We start from the raw sequence: 16,294 nt of genomic DNA on the forward strand, positions 1-16,294 counted from the left end.
GCAGCTCCTTCACAATCAAGGGCCAAATTTCTCTAAGGGTTGCCAGCTTGGCAGTTACTCTTTTCTCCTGTCATGTGGCTTTGTCACCAAACTTTAAATTACTTGTAATGTCCTCAAATCATCTCAGCTGTATTATGATACAAAAACAGAAAGGCCACAAATGTACCGCCCACAGTCCCTGCAGTGTTTCAATTGGCATGAAACACACCAGCCAGGACTAGCAGGATAAGATACACTTTCAGTTCTGTCACTCATCCTCCATGGCCAATTCTGGGGGAGATTGGCCTTGAGGAAGACAAGTTGTTCCACCATGTTAGCATCCAACCATGTGTGATGGGGTGTCACCGTCTCCCCAGCCATGGAGAACACCTTCTCACTCAGGATGCTGCTTGGAGGGCATTAGAGGAACTGTCCAGCAACTGCTGCCAAGTCCAGACAGACTTGACAATGTATTGACCAAAGTGGATCAGCTCTATCTCCTAGCCTGCCACCAGCTCTGGCTGTCACAAGCTCACTCGACAGAAGACGCTGGCTAGAGACATATGCTGCAATAGCCAGTAGCTCAGGTTTCAGTCTTTTATTGCTAGAGAGGCAGGTTTAACAGTCTCACCAGGGATACAGGAGTGAGGAGGGAGAAGCCCAAATTCCAGGGTCAAAATCTCTCCGACAGAAGCTCAAGCCGATTTGACGTGTTGTTTCCAGCAGTTGTTCAAGGCACAGGCTGCCTGAGTTACAGTCAGTGGCCATGTGCATTTAATCAACACTCCACCCCCGCCAGCTGTCATAAATTCAATCTGACTCCTGCTGCCTCCTCATGAGTCAATGACTCCTTTGTGATTCTCTCACCTGTTGCTGGCATTTTTCCTGGCTGCGTCCTTGAGGAGATAGTGGCTGTTCAAACTCTGGCTCAGATCCTGACCCTTCTCTCTCAAGGTCACCCAGCCTTGCTGGCCCCTCCTGGGCCAAATACTCACCTTGGCCTGTCTCAGTTATCTCCCCATTCACATCATCAGGCTGCTCCTCCTCAGGTGCCTCCCCACCTTCTGGTAAGTTGCCTGACCCCCACTCCTCCTGTCTGCTCAAGTAGGGGCATGACAATGGCAGATACTGCAGAACACATGGCTCAACTCTGCTACAGGGCTCAGTGGGCTTCTCCCCTACCCCTGGCAAGGCGCTAAAAAAACCCTCTGTGAACCACCAGTCCCCACACTGGTCCCCTTTCCCAGAGTGGCCCCATGCCCTAAGGGGACTATCTTACAATGCCCACATGTTGTCTCCCATTCAAATGCAAATAAGGGCAGGCCCTGCTTAGCAAAGAGGATAATTCATGCTTGCTACCACAAGACCAGTTCTCCTCCCATTGAGGTCTCCTCCCTGGTCTTCTCTCTGACTTACCCCTGAGGAATTCTGTATCACACATCTCACCTACCAGATCTCTAAGCTAACCATGGGCAGATGGAATCCCTAAGAAATTATGAATATCTACAACACATATCACAGCATGCTTCAATCACTTATATGGGAAACCATTATTCAGATCCATAGGCAATATAAATAATTGCTTTTGTTGGGAGCCAGAAATAGATGCAGTAATAACATGTTGGTAGAATGGAGATTTGGCAGTCCTTGTCAGAGCTAATTAAAATTGTTAGAGATAATTAAAATGTTATATCAGTTTCTTGCAACACTGGGGAATGGTTTGCTGGGCTCTTCCTCAGAAGACCTGAGTCTCCTGGTGTGGACATCTGTGACATCCTTGAATGGAAACTCCATATTTCCCAGTGATCTAAGGCTCCTGGGAAGGGAGAATGTTGGTATCTCTTCAGTTGTGCAGGTGATGATATGAAGCAACTCTACATACTTTACAGTTATGCTCATTGGTACACTAATCATAAATATGGTCTCTCTTGGCTTATCTCCACAGGCATAGCTTGAGAGACTGCACATGTGGCTGAATAATTCTGCATTCAAAGCAAAATGAAGGAACAAGATGTCTGAAGGGTGAAGAGGGAAAGTGATACTCCTGTTGAGGCAAGTTAAACAGAGAACTGAGAGAATTTCCATCTGATATAAGAACAAAGCCTCAGTAATATCCTCAGGGGGAAATCAAGGGAGACATCAGCCATTTTATTAATGGCCATATCTTAAGGAGATTGTAGAACTGGAAAAGGTGCAGAAGAAGGCAACCAAGATGACCAGGGGCCTCTATAGCACCTTCCTTATGAGGCAAGGCTACAACATCTGGGGCTTTTTAATTTAGAAAAAAGATGACTGAGGGGAGACATGATGGAGTTCTATAAGATCATGTATTTTGTGGAGAAAGTTGATAGATTGAAATTTTTCTCCCTCTTGCATCACTAGAACCAGGGGTCATTCCATGAAACTGATTGCCAAGAAATTTAGGTTTGACAAAAGGAAATACTTTTTCACACAGTGCAAAAAGTTAACCTATGGAATTCTCTGCCACAAGCTGAGGTGACAGCCAACAGCCTGAATGGCTTTAAGATAAATGCATGGAGGACAGGTCTATCAGTGGCTAACAGACAGGTGATATAGGCCACCTCTAGCCTAAGAGGCAAGTTGCCTCTAAATCAGAGGTGCTCTTACCAATGGAGTTCCTGTCCAAAGTCCAGGGCCTCCACAGTCCCTGGGGGCCCCCAATTAGTTTGTCCCGGGTACTGTGGTCACCCAGCTGAGCATGATGATGCCTAATTTGCAGGGGAGGGGACCTCCAAAGGACTTTAGGTCCAGGCTCCAAAATTACCTAGGTTCACTTTTTATCAAAAACCAGTTGCAGGGGAGTAACAGCAAGAGAGAGGGCATGCCCTCACCTGTGGGCTTCCTAGAGTCATCTGGTGGGCCACTGTGTGAAACAGGATGCTGGACTAAATAGGCTTTCTGCCTGATCCAGCTGGGCTGTTCTTATAGACACAACATGTCAGAAGATCTTATGAGAGCACTCTGATGCAGCTAATCTGAGGGTTTGGGGTTGCTTTGGAGAAAAATTGTTCTTCACTTATTTATCCTGGCTATTTTCACCACCCAGGAAATGAACTACTAAGTAAGTGTACTTACAGATAATCTTAAACAATGATGGAGAAAGAATATGAAGAGATCAATCTACAACATTGTTGTAGGATTATATGTTTATAATTAAAATGATAACATACTGTATATTAAGCCAATTATGTTTGGATAGATGGTTTATGGGTGATTTGACACATGACAGTTAGACAAGTAGATATATAGTTGGGAGACTATCAAGATCTAAGCACTGGCATTCTTTTTAAATATGCTTGCGGTGGGGGGGGGATACACAGATATGATTTTAGTCCTCAGCACAAGGTATTTGGGGGACAAGTATCATTGAATCAAGACTCATGCCTAAGCAAGCGTGTGTACATAGATACACCTTTCCTCAGCAGAACTCAAGATGAGCTAGAGAGGACAACCAGTCATCTTCCTATCCAAACACATTGTTTTTTGAAGGCTAAATGGGGGGACATGATTTGGCTAATATTCCTGGAGGATCAGAAAGTTGAGCTTCTGGTCATTATGAAGGGCCTCCCAATCCCTCCTACCCAAATAATTTGAGGACTGCTGCCAAGCAGCACTTTCAAGTGGGGAGAAGACCCAAAGATTGATAGCATTTAACTTGCTAAATGTTTACGGTCAGCTTGCAAAACATGCTCCTTTCTTTGCATATTTATATGGAGGCTCTTCACACGATTAGTGTAAAGAGCCGTAAGGGGGGTTGTGGGGAGAGCAGTTTTGACCTGCTCTCTCTGCAGACGATCACTTGCCTGTTCCTGGGGGTTGGATCGCTGACCTGTCTGCAAGCAGCCATGGCAGACATGTGAACAAATTGATGGGTTAAATTATTATATTATTAATTATTAAATTTGATTAAATTATTACATCCACTTATATTTCTCCAATCCTATGGTGTCTGCTAAAGATTTTCTAACAAAGACTGTGGGGATTTATAATAAACCCGCATAATTTGCATGCAATTCAAAACAAGTAAAAATAGTATAAATAGTACAAGTATAAATTCTCTCATTGAAAGTGTCAACTCAATGTGCTGCAACTGTGAAAAAGGCCAATTCCATGCTAGGGATCATTAGGAAGAAGATTGAAAATAAAACTGCTAATATTAGAATGCCCTTATACAAGACTACGGTGCAGACACACCTGGAGTACTGCATACAATTCTGGTCACCACATCTAATAAAGGACATTGTAGAACTGGAAAAGGTGCAGAAGAGGGCAACCTTTCTTATGAGGTTAGACTACAACACCTGGGGCTATTTAGTTTAGAAAAAACACGACTGCGGGGAGACATGATAGAGGTCTATAAAATCATGCGTGGTGTGGAGAAAGTGGATAGAGAGAAATTTCTCTCACACACACTTAGCACTAGAATCAGGGGTCATCCCATGAAATTGATTGCCAGGAAATTTAGGAGCAACCAACAGAAGTACTTTTTCACACAACACATAATCAACTTGTGGAATTCTCTGCCACAAGTTGTGGTGTTGGATACTAGTCTGGATGGCTTTAAGAGGGGTGGGGCGTCCTGGGATTTCCAGGGGCCCGGGAGCCCCAATTCCTACCACCCCTACCAGCTCCATGATGGAGCTGGTAGTTGTGTGGGCAGCCGATCCGGCTGCCCAGGGACGGCTCCCTGCTTGTCTTCTGGGAGAGCAGGCTCTCATCTGCTCATGTGGAAAGCCTCGGTTTTTGATTGTGTGAATGACCTTGGTCAATCACAGATTCAATATCCATTGAAGCACTCACAAGACTAGATGCATGCTCTAACCATCTGAATGTAGCATGTGAGTCAGTCCTCTTTCCATATGGTTATCTACTGTATCATCCTACATGCTTATAGGGATTCATTAGCTGGCCCTCAAACTAACACTTCTTCCTCCTTTCTCTCACTTACTAACTTCTGTTTATTTTCTTCCCAAGACACAAGTATGGGAAATGGGTCATCCGTGAATGAGTTCATCCTTCTGGGCTCCCCAACCCTTCAGCCGTGGCATCTTTCACTGTTTCTCCTCATCCTGATAATATACCTTTTCACCTTGGCTGGGAATGGTTTCATCATAATAATTGTGAGGCTCAACTGGCAACTCCAGACCCCAATGTATTTCTTTCTTAGCAACCTCTCCTTCCTGGAGATCTGGTACACAACCACTGTCATCCCTAAGATGCTGGAGACCTTCATGACCACCAGGACAACCATCTGCCTTCATTGCTGCCTCATGCAGTCCTTCTTTCACTTCTTCCTTGGCATCACAGAGTTTCTCATCCTATCTGCCATGTCCTTTGACAGATACATTGCCATATGCAAGCCTTTGCATTACACCAGTATTATGACCAGAAAGCTATGCTCTGTTTTGGCTTTAGGGTCTTGGTCACTGGGATTTGTGATCATCTTCTCTCAGGCAGCTTTGCTTCTGAAGCTGCCATTTTGTGCTGGTAATGTCATTGACCATTACTATTGTGACATTGGCCCCATTTTGAAACTGGCCTGTGCTGACACTAAGCTCATTGAATTCCTAGGCTTGTTGGAAACAATCACCATAATCCCAAGTTCTTTCCTTTTCTCTGTGGTTTCCTACATCTACATCATCCTGACCATCCTGAGGATCCCCTCCAGCAAGGGACGACAGAAAGCTTTCTCTACTTGTGCATCCCACCTCACAGTTGTCAGCATTCTTTATGGAGCTGTTCTCTTCATGTACTTGAAACCCACCGCACATTCTTCCTTCAGTTTCAACAAAGTGATCTCCGTTCTCAACACAGTGTTAACTCCATTGCTGAATCCTTTTATATATACTATACGGAACAAAGAGGTCAAAGCTGCTCTGAGAAAGGCTATAGCCAAGTGAGAGAGAGATGTTTATTCGGTCATTGACCAGCAAAGTGAAATAATGGCTTGTTTACACCATCATTTGAATCTAGGGTTTACTATGGACATTAACATGGTTGTGTGCACCCCTACCAAGGTGGTTTATGACCCAAGATGTATCTCAGATTTCCACCTTGGCATGAGTTCACACTCATGCTGATGTCAGTAACCAACATTAAACCTAGATTTAAATGACTGTGTGAACAAGAACAATGACTGACATCGAGACTAATATTGCAATTGCGCACATGTACCAGTGCAAAAATGTTGCACTAAATAGCTCCTCTATTACATGGGAACCTTGAATTCCAGACTAGTATCGAGGTGGCACAAACATCCTTGCACTTGTGCAAAAAGATACATGGCCTGTGGTGTGTCTCCTGATGGGAAAGCTCTTCCTTATATATTGCAAGAGATGTTTCCACAAAAGGGCAACTTCAAGATTCCCCAGGACTTTGTAGCCACTTGCCCTGACCGATGTAGCCATCGACAGCTTCTTTGCCCCAGCCTTGTCTGAATGAGGTATTTGGGGCTTTTCATTGGTGAAGGGGTTGGAGTGGGCAGGGCCAGCGTGCACTTTCAGTAGGCCCGTTCTCCTCCTCCTTCAGTCCACTTATTGTGAGCAACCCCCTCCCTCCCATTCCTGTGTGCTGTGTGGGTTTTGGCTGGTCGCCCTTTCGGGGGAAAAGTAGGAATTTTTTGGCCTCTCTGATGATTGACTTTTGCTGGGAGTCTTTTTCACCTACCTCTCACTGCTAACTTTAGTTAGCTAGGTTTCCCCCCAGTCACAATGTCAGGCACAATGCAGTGTAAATTTATTATTTATTGATCATGTAGTTATTCAGTTTTTATACCACCCTTCCAAAATGGCTCAGGGTGATGAATGGGCAGTGCAGGATGGTGAACAATGTAAAGCATACATTTGGCATCAGGAGGAATCTTTGGCAGTCCATAGAAGATTTGCGGCATAAGGAGATCTGGCCATGGACTTACTCCAGCCTGCTGAGGGATCACCCTTAAAGGACTTCATGGCTTGAGAGAGATGATCTTGAGGCAGGTGGCTTTGACGAAAGGTCGGCTAAGATGGCAGCATTAACCACAGGGATGATGCTGGCCGGAGCCAAGGTGCATCGCCCATTCGTGATCAGGTTCATGCATTGTACTCAGTGAAGCCTTAATTTCTGCACTGTGGGAGGTGGAGAGCCAATCTTTCTTCTCTTTTGTCTGAATAACTGGAATAAAGTTGTGGCCCATTTATCTCCAGTTATCTATCTCGTGTCTTCATTTGGGTCTGGGTGCAATGACTTGCTTTCTTGAATGTATGCAACTTTGTTTTGATGTGCAAGTGCAACACTAGTCTGAATGTCGGAGAATGCAGAAGGCTTGTAGTTTCAGTGTGGGACAATAACGAGGTGCAGTGCCATGTTTCCAAACTGATTTCATCATTAAATATTGCACTTTGGTTTTGTTCCCATGGACTTTTCTGTGTGGACTGAAATAACCCTGCTCCACCCTACTTCAACTGCCCCTGTTGTTGTAACAGATTTCCCAGGCAGACCAGATAATTTTTATGCTTTTCTTTTCCTTTCAGATTCTAATATTAATATTACAGTGAAGGTTGTCAAATTCTGTGCTATGGCCTGCAATATTAGGGGACAGATGGTTACATCTCAAAATTAATCATAGGGAGACTTTGAGGCTATAGCCAAGTGCTCCCAAGGCGGCTAGCCCACCTAATTCCCCCTCCCATTAAATGAAGTTAACAGAGCGAGTGCTCCGTTAACCTCATTTGGTTCCTCGTGTGTTCCCACGATGTGCGGCGACACATGAGTAGACCCCCAATTGGGAGGCTGCAAGCAGTCTCCCGGGCTCAGGGGTCACTCCATGATGCCCTGCATGTTTGCGCGGGGTATCCTGGGACATCCGAGGTCCGCATGGCCCCCAAGCCCCACAGCCCCTGTCGGCTCTATGACGGAGCCAGCAGTCATGTGGGTGGCTGATCCAGCCACTCAGGGCTGCCCTTTGATCATCTGCGGAGAGAGTGGGCTTAGCCCACTCTCCCTGCAGACCCAGAAGAAGCTGATTGGTAGGGATGTGCAAATCGATTCAAATTTGAATCAATTCTACTTGAGACTAGGTCATTCAAGTCATTAAAGTTTGAATCAAATCACCCCTAAAAATTGTAATTCAATTTGAATTTGATTCAAATTTGACTCAGATCAGCCTGATTCAAATTCAGGATGATCTGAATCGATTCGACAACCACTTTGGCACCTTTTGAAAACCACTCAGGCACCCAGATTTGTTAAAAATGGTGCCAAAGCGGGGTTGAATCGATTCAAATTTGAATCAAATTGACCCTGCTTTGAACCATTCTGATTTGAATTGAAACAGTCAGATTCGATTTGAATTCATATTGAATCAGAATTTCCCATTTTTGCACATCCCTACTGATTAGCAACAGCTCTCTAAGTTTCAAGTGGGTATTTCCCGGCCCTACCCAGAGTTTGCAGGGATAGAACCTAGAACATTTATACATAAAGCAGATGCTCTGGCACTGAGCTATTTTCCCATCAGTATCAGTCAGTCAGTCAATCAATCAATCAATCAATCAATCAGTCAGTCTTTATTAATCACAATCAGTCAGAAATTCATCAGGTGATTGGAGAAGCTAAACCTGTAGAGTGTCTGCCCAGAAACATGCCCCCCAGGTAATGAAAGACCAAGCTGAAGTATGGGTTTATGGAGCCTAGTTTGTATTCTTATGAACCATTGTGATCACTAATTCTTTTAAAAATATACCTCATTATTAACAAGTTTTCTTAATTGGCATAGGGAGACCTATGAAATCTCAAAGGAAAGAGACCTATGAAATCTCAAAGGAAAGTCCTTAAAGTGTGAACACAAGAGCCACAAGAAGAAAAATAAAGAATGAGGTTACACCATCTTAAGGAGCAGAACTGATGTCTAGGGCCTCTCACAAACTATTTTCCTATGACTGCAGACAGAAAAATTAAGGTAAGAGGGAACTTGCCTTTATGTGGACTTTGGACAGTAAATGTCTTTGGCAGTCAGACCATTGTTCCATCTACCTCAGTATTCTCTACACTACACCAGGCGAGCTCGCTCATGTGCACGTTGGGCATGTGTGGGACATGCATGCGCATGAGCCGACGTATGCACACATGAGGGGTACTTCCAGTCACTTCCGGACCGAGGAGGAAATGGGGCAGCAGGGAAGTACGCTGCCACCCCACCAAACGGTTTGTAAGAGCGTTCTGGCAGGGGAAATGCAGTAGTGGGGAGGAAAGTGCACCCTCCCCTGCCCCTAAAGGTATCCCTCCCACCTTTGAACCAGCCCCCACCAGTTACGTGCACATCCCTACACAACAGCAGTAACCACAACATGTCACAACATGTCAGCTTCAGTAAGCCTGGCATCAGTGATTCAACCATCTGCAGTACATTTCTGGTCTCATCCCATACTGGGATACAGCCTAGAATGGGGAGTATTGCAGCTTGGTTCCAGGCGGAGAGAGCAAGAAGATGCAGAGGTGGGATATGTGGCACTGAACAGTTTGCTGAACCTCACTGACCTGCCAGTAAAGCTACCAAGATAATGGGTTGCATGAGAAACAGAAACGGCAATAGGTGTTCTACAACCAGTCTATTACTCTCCCACTGCACAGTGCTGAGGTGGGGTCTGCTGGTGAGAGGCAAGGCCGAGAGAACTTTAGCCCAGCAGTAGGATGCAGTGCAGTGAGTGAAGCAACTCCCTCCCCTGCAATCTGAGAGAGAGGAAGAGGGGACGAGAGAGAGAGAGAAGGAGGGGGAGAGAATGCATGATGGACCCTGAGGGAGAAATCCAAATACTTCCTGAAGAGAGAGAGAGAGAGCCATTGCCAGTCAGAGTAGACAATGCTGCTCTAGATGGACCTGTGGTCTGACTCTGTAGGCAGCAGCTTCCTATGTTCTTATGGAAGGAACTTGACCTAACAGAACTGAAACGGTATAATCATCTGCTAGTCCTGGCTAGTGTGTTTCATTCCAATAAGGCAGCACAGCATGGACTGTGGGCAGTACAATGGGGCCTTCCTACTTCTGTGCCCCAAAGCAGTTGAGGATTTGAGGACATTACAAGTAATGTAAGGCTCAATGACAAAGCTGCACAACAGGAGAGGAGACTAATTGCCAAGCTGGCAACCATGACAGGTATCTGGACCATGTTTTTGCAGAAGCTGAAGCACAGCTACATTCCTGGGTCTAACCAGCAGCTGATGAGCAGCTGTTAGGATTCTGGGTCACTGTCCCTTCTGGAAATACATTCCAAGCAAGCCAAAGGAGTACAGTTTGAAATAATGGTGGTGCTGTGATGCAGAAACATCCCACCCACTGACAGGAGATGTTTACCTTTGGAAGCAAGCTGGGAGAGTGCAACAAAGAAAAGTTGGCCTGCAAGTTCTTCAGCTGAAGTGTGTGTAATGGGGTGATTCAAAAGCGCATCCCTCTCAAATGATTAAAGGATGTGCCAAGAGTGCATTAGCACATCTACCTGTGTACCTATGACTGAACAAGGTGACACAAATGTCCCTGGGCCCCTGAGAGAGAGGGGCCCACTAACTGGGTGACAGCTTGCTCTTCGCTCTTAAGCATGGGGACTGTGTGATATTATTTGCACGGTAGCAAGAGAAAGGGCATGTCGAGAATGTTTTATTTTCCACCATTTCTTTACAGTTCTGCAGCAAAGCCATGGTGGAGAGGGGAGGAGGAGAAGGTAGGACCCCGGAGAGCTTCACTTCTTCTATGCCTCTGGTTAAGTTAGTGAAATAAACCACTTTGCAGAATGATGAAAAGCAAAGCAGGATGTACTCCGAAAGGATTTCACAAAATTGGGTGAATGGCCAACCAATATCAAATGCCAGTGCCATCTTTCGGGGCCACCTTTCAGTGCCAATCCGTGGACAGTGATGTGCTCACTTACATATTCAGGGTGTCCAAACTGAAGGTAAGTAGATCCTCATGACCAGGAAAACAAAGTAGGGGAGTTCTCCTTCCTTGGTTAAGAGTAAGGTACAAAAGTTGGGTTACCCTGGAGGGGGTTGTGTGGGTTCTCAGAACCATGCAAAGCAGGGAAATCCAGGTCCTACCTGATTGTAATGGTTGTGTGAACAGGCATAATGTCTAGAAAGGGGAGAGAATTTGGGATTGGGGTCACAGTGGATCACTCATTGCAATGTTTTATTTATTTTGTATATTTGTATGTTCAAAAATAATTAAAAGTGCAATCAAAACATTAAAACATGTAAAACAGATCTACAACCTTAAAATTCTAGTTAAAAGTTTGGAGGAACCAATGTGGTTCACAAGTCTTTTTTGAACTTGCCAGCAATGGGAAGGTTCTTTTTTTGATGGGGAGCACATTCCAAAGCAAGTCAGTGTGCAGCAGCTGTAAAATCCCCCAAACCAATTCCATGCTAGGGATTTTAGAAAAGGGAGACAAAACAAAAACGCCAGTATTGTAATGCCCTTATCCAGATCTATCCAGATCTATATGATGGTCACTACTGGAATATTGAGGGTGGCTTCACATGATCAACATCAAGGAAGCAGGAGGAAACTAGAGGTCCCCAGAAAAGTATGCACTCCCACTGCATGCCAGTACTTTCCCCCATTTTTGGGCCGGTTCAGATGAACCTCAACCCACCACCACACAATAAGTCTGGAGCCTCATCACAAATGTACCTGCCCCACCATTACTCAGAGACCTGCCAATGCATTTTTGACATGTTGTTCACTCATGTGTAAAGGGTGATTGTCTGTATCACTCCTCCATGTGTGCTGCAAAACCCTGATTAAATGTGCAGCACATGTAGTGGGGAAATTTGGATGATTGCCCTCTACAGGCAAGTCAAGGATGAGGCTATTCACACGAGCATGCAAAACTGGGTTAAGGGAAGAACCCAGCCCAGTTTTGCACATGTGAACCACTGGCATCAAGCCCGATCCCGATGGCTACATGGTGGCAGACCCACCCAAGTAGCCTCCCAGTTAAATGAGGTTAAGGGAACAAGCACTCCCTTACTCTCATTTTACTAATCGTGTCAGCCGCATCTGCTTGCAGCTACAGCTGGCACACTCAGGGGGGAAGGGGGATCTCAGTTATGCACCATGCACTTGCATGATGCATTATTGGAGCTCCAGGGGGTGGGGAAACATGTGGTGGCATGTCCTGGCACCCCTACCCCACCACATGTTGCCCCACCCCCAGAGCTGTCGGGTGAGCCTCTGGTCATCTGGACAGGTGATCCACCTGCCCAGGGACCCATCGGAGATCATCTGCAAGGAAGGTACATTAAAACTGCCTTCTCCTCAGACCGCCCACGAGCTCTTCTCACAGATTGTGAGAAGAGCTCTGATGGGTTGATAATGTGTCAGCACATCTGTGAGTGATGGAGGGGCAGGTGCATCTTTGTCAAGGCTCTAGCTTTATCACATGTAAGAGTGGCAGCAGGCTAAGGTTCATCTGAGCCAGCCCTCTGTGTCTTCCAAACCTGCAAATCTCTGGTGGCGGATATAATGTTCCCTCTGTCACCAGATGTTTGTCAAACATTTGTAACCAAGAGTTGAAGTTGGGTGGAGAATTTTGGGTGGCAGGGACAACACAACATTCTCCACTGGACATATCTGGGTTCAGGTTGCACAAAAATGGCCAGAAGTACCATGCATGGTAGAAGAGTGATCTTACTGAGCACCTCTGGTTCCTTCCTGCTTACTTCCTGTGTCCAGTTAAAGGCATCCTTTGTATTCTGGCTGCTGCATCTTGCAAACGATACAAGTGTAAACATCATAGAAAAGGTGACAAAATGATGAGTGAATTGAAGCACCTTCCATACGAGAAAAGACTAAATGACTGGGGCTTTAATGAATGTATGCATTGAAATGAGATGTTGATTTTATTACAGAAGGAAGCAAGGAAATGTCTAATGAAACATATATCAATGAGTTTATTCTTCTAGGACTTCCAGAATTTCATAGACTGAAGATACCATTTTATTCCCTACTTCTCCTGATGTATCTTCTGTCAGTTACTGGACATGGTTTAATTATCATAGTTGTCCTCATGGAATCCAAGCTCCACACTCCAATGTACTTCTTCCTGGTCAACTTCTCTCTGGCTGAGATCTGTTCCACAACAGCAGAGACACCAAAGATGCTGATCAACATCTTTTCGGGCAAAAGCAATATCTGCTTTGTGTGTTGCATGGCACAGGTTTTTGCTGTCTTTGCAATGGGAGCTGTTGAATTCATCATGCTCACGGTCATGTCATTTGACCGCTATGTAGCCATTTGCAAACCTTTGCTCTATAAAACCATCATGACCAATACACGATGTCTCCACCTTGCCTTGCTAGCATGGGTTGGAGGGTTTGTGATCATCTTTTCTCAGTCAGTAGTAGTCTGGACTTACCCTTACTGTAAACATAATGTCATTGATCACTTCTTCTGTGATATTGGGCCCCTGTTGAGACTGGCTTGTGCGGACACAACTTTGATGGAGCTGATAGGTCTCATATATGGTGCTACTTTCATGTGGGGTTCATTTGGCTTTTCCTTGATTTCATATACATACATTGTAGCCACCATAATTGGGATCCCTTCTGCCACAGGGCGATCCAAGGCATTTTTTACGTGTGCCTCCCATCTCACAGTTGTTATCATCTTCTACACAGCAGATATGTTCATGTACTTGAGGCCTTCAACTCATGGAGACACAGAAGTCAATAAAGTGGTGTCTCTTGTGCGGACAAGTTTCATACCCATATTAAACCCTTTCATCTACACAATTCGAAACAAAGACTTCAAAGCAGCTGCATGGAGAGCTATGAAAAGAAATATATTTTTCAGGAATTCTGTGTAAAATTTTTGCCATAAGGAAAATTCAGAGTTGGGTCAATGAAAAGATATTGGCATGAATGCCTTTTCCTTTAAGCTTACTGTGACTTCTCAAAAAACATAGTTATGTCAGTATCTTCCTGATTTGGTGCAGTTATGCAATCTTCTTGCACTAATTGTGGCTGAGGATGCTGGGAGTTGTACTTCAGCAAAATTTGGAGGACCCCATGTTGGGAACCACTGTACTAGAAGGTAGTTGTTCAAGCACTTTGTTGGTCTGAATGTTGGCCAGTAAGTACATTTACACACCTTTCTTTGTGAATGTGATCACCATATGTATATGAAAATGCTTTTGCAACATTATGATAAAGCCTTTTAGTTCCTTGAAGAGTTCCACATTCTTTCCAAATTCCCTCGGGATTATCTTTTTTTCTTAATTGGCACATGGAGAATAGTGAAACTTCACAGGCTTTCTTCTCCTGGGAAGTCCTTGAGATGTTAACAGAGATGGCTAGAAAACTATAATAATGAAGGTACATCATTTTAAGGAAAAGAAAATGCTATCTACGGCCTTTGTTAGGACATAATGATCTCTAGAATATGTGTCAATGTTACTAAGAAGGTAAGAGAGGGTTTGGGTTTATGAGCTTTGTGCAGGCATCAAATGACTTTGGGGCTAATGCTGCTTGGTCAGGGGGCTTTTGGGGTGGGGGAGTGATACGCACATGTAGGCATCACAATACCTTTGTTTCTTCTGCTGCTACATTGAAAATACATTTTTTCCTCCAGAGTGGCGCCCATAAAGTGAGAGAGGCTGTGACGAGGAGGAAATATTATCCCCCTCGTATTCATCCATGCACACATGGAAATTTTCCCTTATGGGCACAATGAGCAAAGGTGGTCTCAGTCATGATGGTGGACATGTTTTGAGGTGGTGCAACGGATTTTCATCAGAGTGAGGGATCAGCAAATTTCACACACCCCTTTGCACAATGGACTTTGAAAGCTCTCTGCATTGCTTCTGGAATGCTTCTGCTTGACACACAACCAGACATTTAGTGGGGATGTCAGCCATTAATTGTGCTGTATTGAGGGCTATTTCAGCTCCCTGCTGAAATAAGAGCATCTCCTCTGTTTGCTTTTAGGAGGACCCTGAAGACGTACCTGTTTTCCCAGGCTTTTAATTGAAATCTAAATTTTATTGTGTTTTTATTTATTGAGATTTTTATCTGTGTTATGAATTTTAACTGTTTTATATTGTTTTATGTTTTAATTTGTACACTGCCTGGAGATTTCTATATCAGGCAGTATAGAAATACAATCCTATATAATAAAAGGCTAAGTGAGTGTCCGTGGCTTTGGAATGTTGGCGTCTGCGTTCCTGTCTCCCTAGTAAATAAATAAATAAATAATAAACATCCCCTTGCGGATTTGTAGATAAGCAAGAAATATATCCCCCTACAAATATACCTTTTAGCAAGACTTTGAGATTATGACTAAATGCAAAAAGGGAATTCAGAAGAAATAGCCCTAATTTACTAAATTAACTATGGTTGCAGTCCTAAATATATTTTGCTTGAACATAAATCTTGCTGCTATCAGTGGAATTCCAAGTCAATGGGTAAATTCAGCTCAGGGTTAAGTGTGTATTTGCTCAATGGACTGAAGCTCGTCACACTAAGAGGCTCTACACATGATCTGTGTGTAGAGCAGGCCTGCTCAACTTCGGCCCTCCTGCAGATGTTGGCCTACAATTCCCATAATTCCTGGCTATTGGCTGCTGTGGCTGAGAATTATGGGAGTTGTCGACCAAAAACAGCTGGGGGGCCTAAGTTGAGCAGGCCTGGTGTAGAGCCTGGGATGGTTCTGTGTGGGGAGAGAGGGCTTAGCCTGCTCTCCCTGCAGACAAGCAGCTGCTTGTTGCTGGGCGGCCGGGTCAGCACCCCCACGACTACTGGCTCTGTCACAGTGCCGGTAGGGGCTGCAGGGGTGGGGGTGGGGGTGCCTGGCCCTCGGAAGTCCTAGGATGCCCACACGAGTGCACAGGGCATTCTGGGGAGACCCCAGACACTGGGAGGCTTATTTTAGCCTACTGGTAGGGGTTTCCTCATGAGTTACCACACTGCAGAGCCACATTGTGGTGACTCATGATTGGGAAAACAGGATTAGCGGAGTGCTCGCAAAACAGAGAGTCTACACACACCCATCCCGAGTTGGCCCAAAGTATTGTGGTGCCTGAGGGTAGGCAGCAAACGCTGCCTTGCCCCATGACCCTGATGGGGGCTAGAAGCTTTGAAAGTGTTGTGGGAAGGAAGGAAGATTGCAGGGAGGAGAGAAGATTGCCAGCAGCCTCCTCTCTCTCAGTGAGCTTCTGCAAGGTTTGGAATAAGCAGAAGAGAGGCAAAAAGCTTGCAAGGGTCTGATCAGTCCTGACAATCTTATTTGATGTCAGTGGGGGCATTTTGCTGCACTTCTGGCACC

At 44.9% G+C, this 16,294-nt stretch overlaps 2 protein-coding genes across 3 annotated transcripts; both read left to right on the forward strand.

Annotated features, from left to right (window-relative positions):
* The first annotated feature begins 838 nt into the window (after positions 1-838).
* On the forward strand, positions 839-14,179 carry LOC128331224 (olfactory receptor 6X1-like). 2 transcript variants are annotated; one of them, XM_053264576.1, is made up of 5 exons: positions 839-1,046; positions 1,925-2,035; positions 8,760-8,938; positions 10,655-10,925; positions 12,883-14,179. In XM_053264576.1, exon 5 carries the CDS (start codon positions 12,897-12,899, stop codon positions 13,836-13,838), a length of 942 nt encoding a protein of 313 aa, XP_053120551.1. In that variant the 5' UTR covers positions 839-1,046; positions 1,925-2,035; positions 8,760-8,938; positions 10,655-10,925; positions 12,883-12,896; the 3' UTR covers positions 13,839-14,179. The 2 variants fall into 2 exon arrangements, with proteins under 2 accessions (XP_053120551.1, XP_053120552.1); XM_053264577.1 differs by having other exon boundaries at positions 12,937-14,179.
* On the forward strand, positions 4,983-5,900 carry LOC128329665 (olfactory receptor 6X1-like). The gene has a single exon (XM_053261217.1). It carries the CDS (start codon positions 4,983-4,985, stop codon positions 5,898-5,900), a length of 918 nt encoding a protein of 305 aa, XP_053117192.1.
* Positions 14,180-16,294: the final 2,115 nt, after the last annotated feature.

This window comes from Hemicordylus capensis, chromosome 6 (assembly GCF_027244095.1).
Source record: "Hemicordylus capensis ecotype Gifberg chromosome 6, rHemCap1.1.pri, whole genome shotgun sequence".
NCBI classification, from domain to species: domain Eukaryota; kingdom Metazoa; phylum Chordata; class Lepidosauria; order Squamata; family Cordylidae; genus Hemicordylus; species Hemicordylus capensis.

Coding starts and splice junctions, on each gene's coding strand:
- LOC128329665 (XM_053261217.1), top strand. CDS start 4,983: ATGGGAAATGGGTCATCCGTGAATGAGTTCATCCTTCTGGGCTCCCCA.
- LOC128331224 (XM_053264576.1), top strand. CDS start 12,897: ATGTCTAATGAAACATATATCAATGAGTTTATTCTTCTAGGACTTCCA.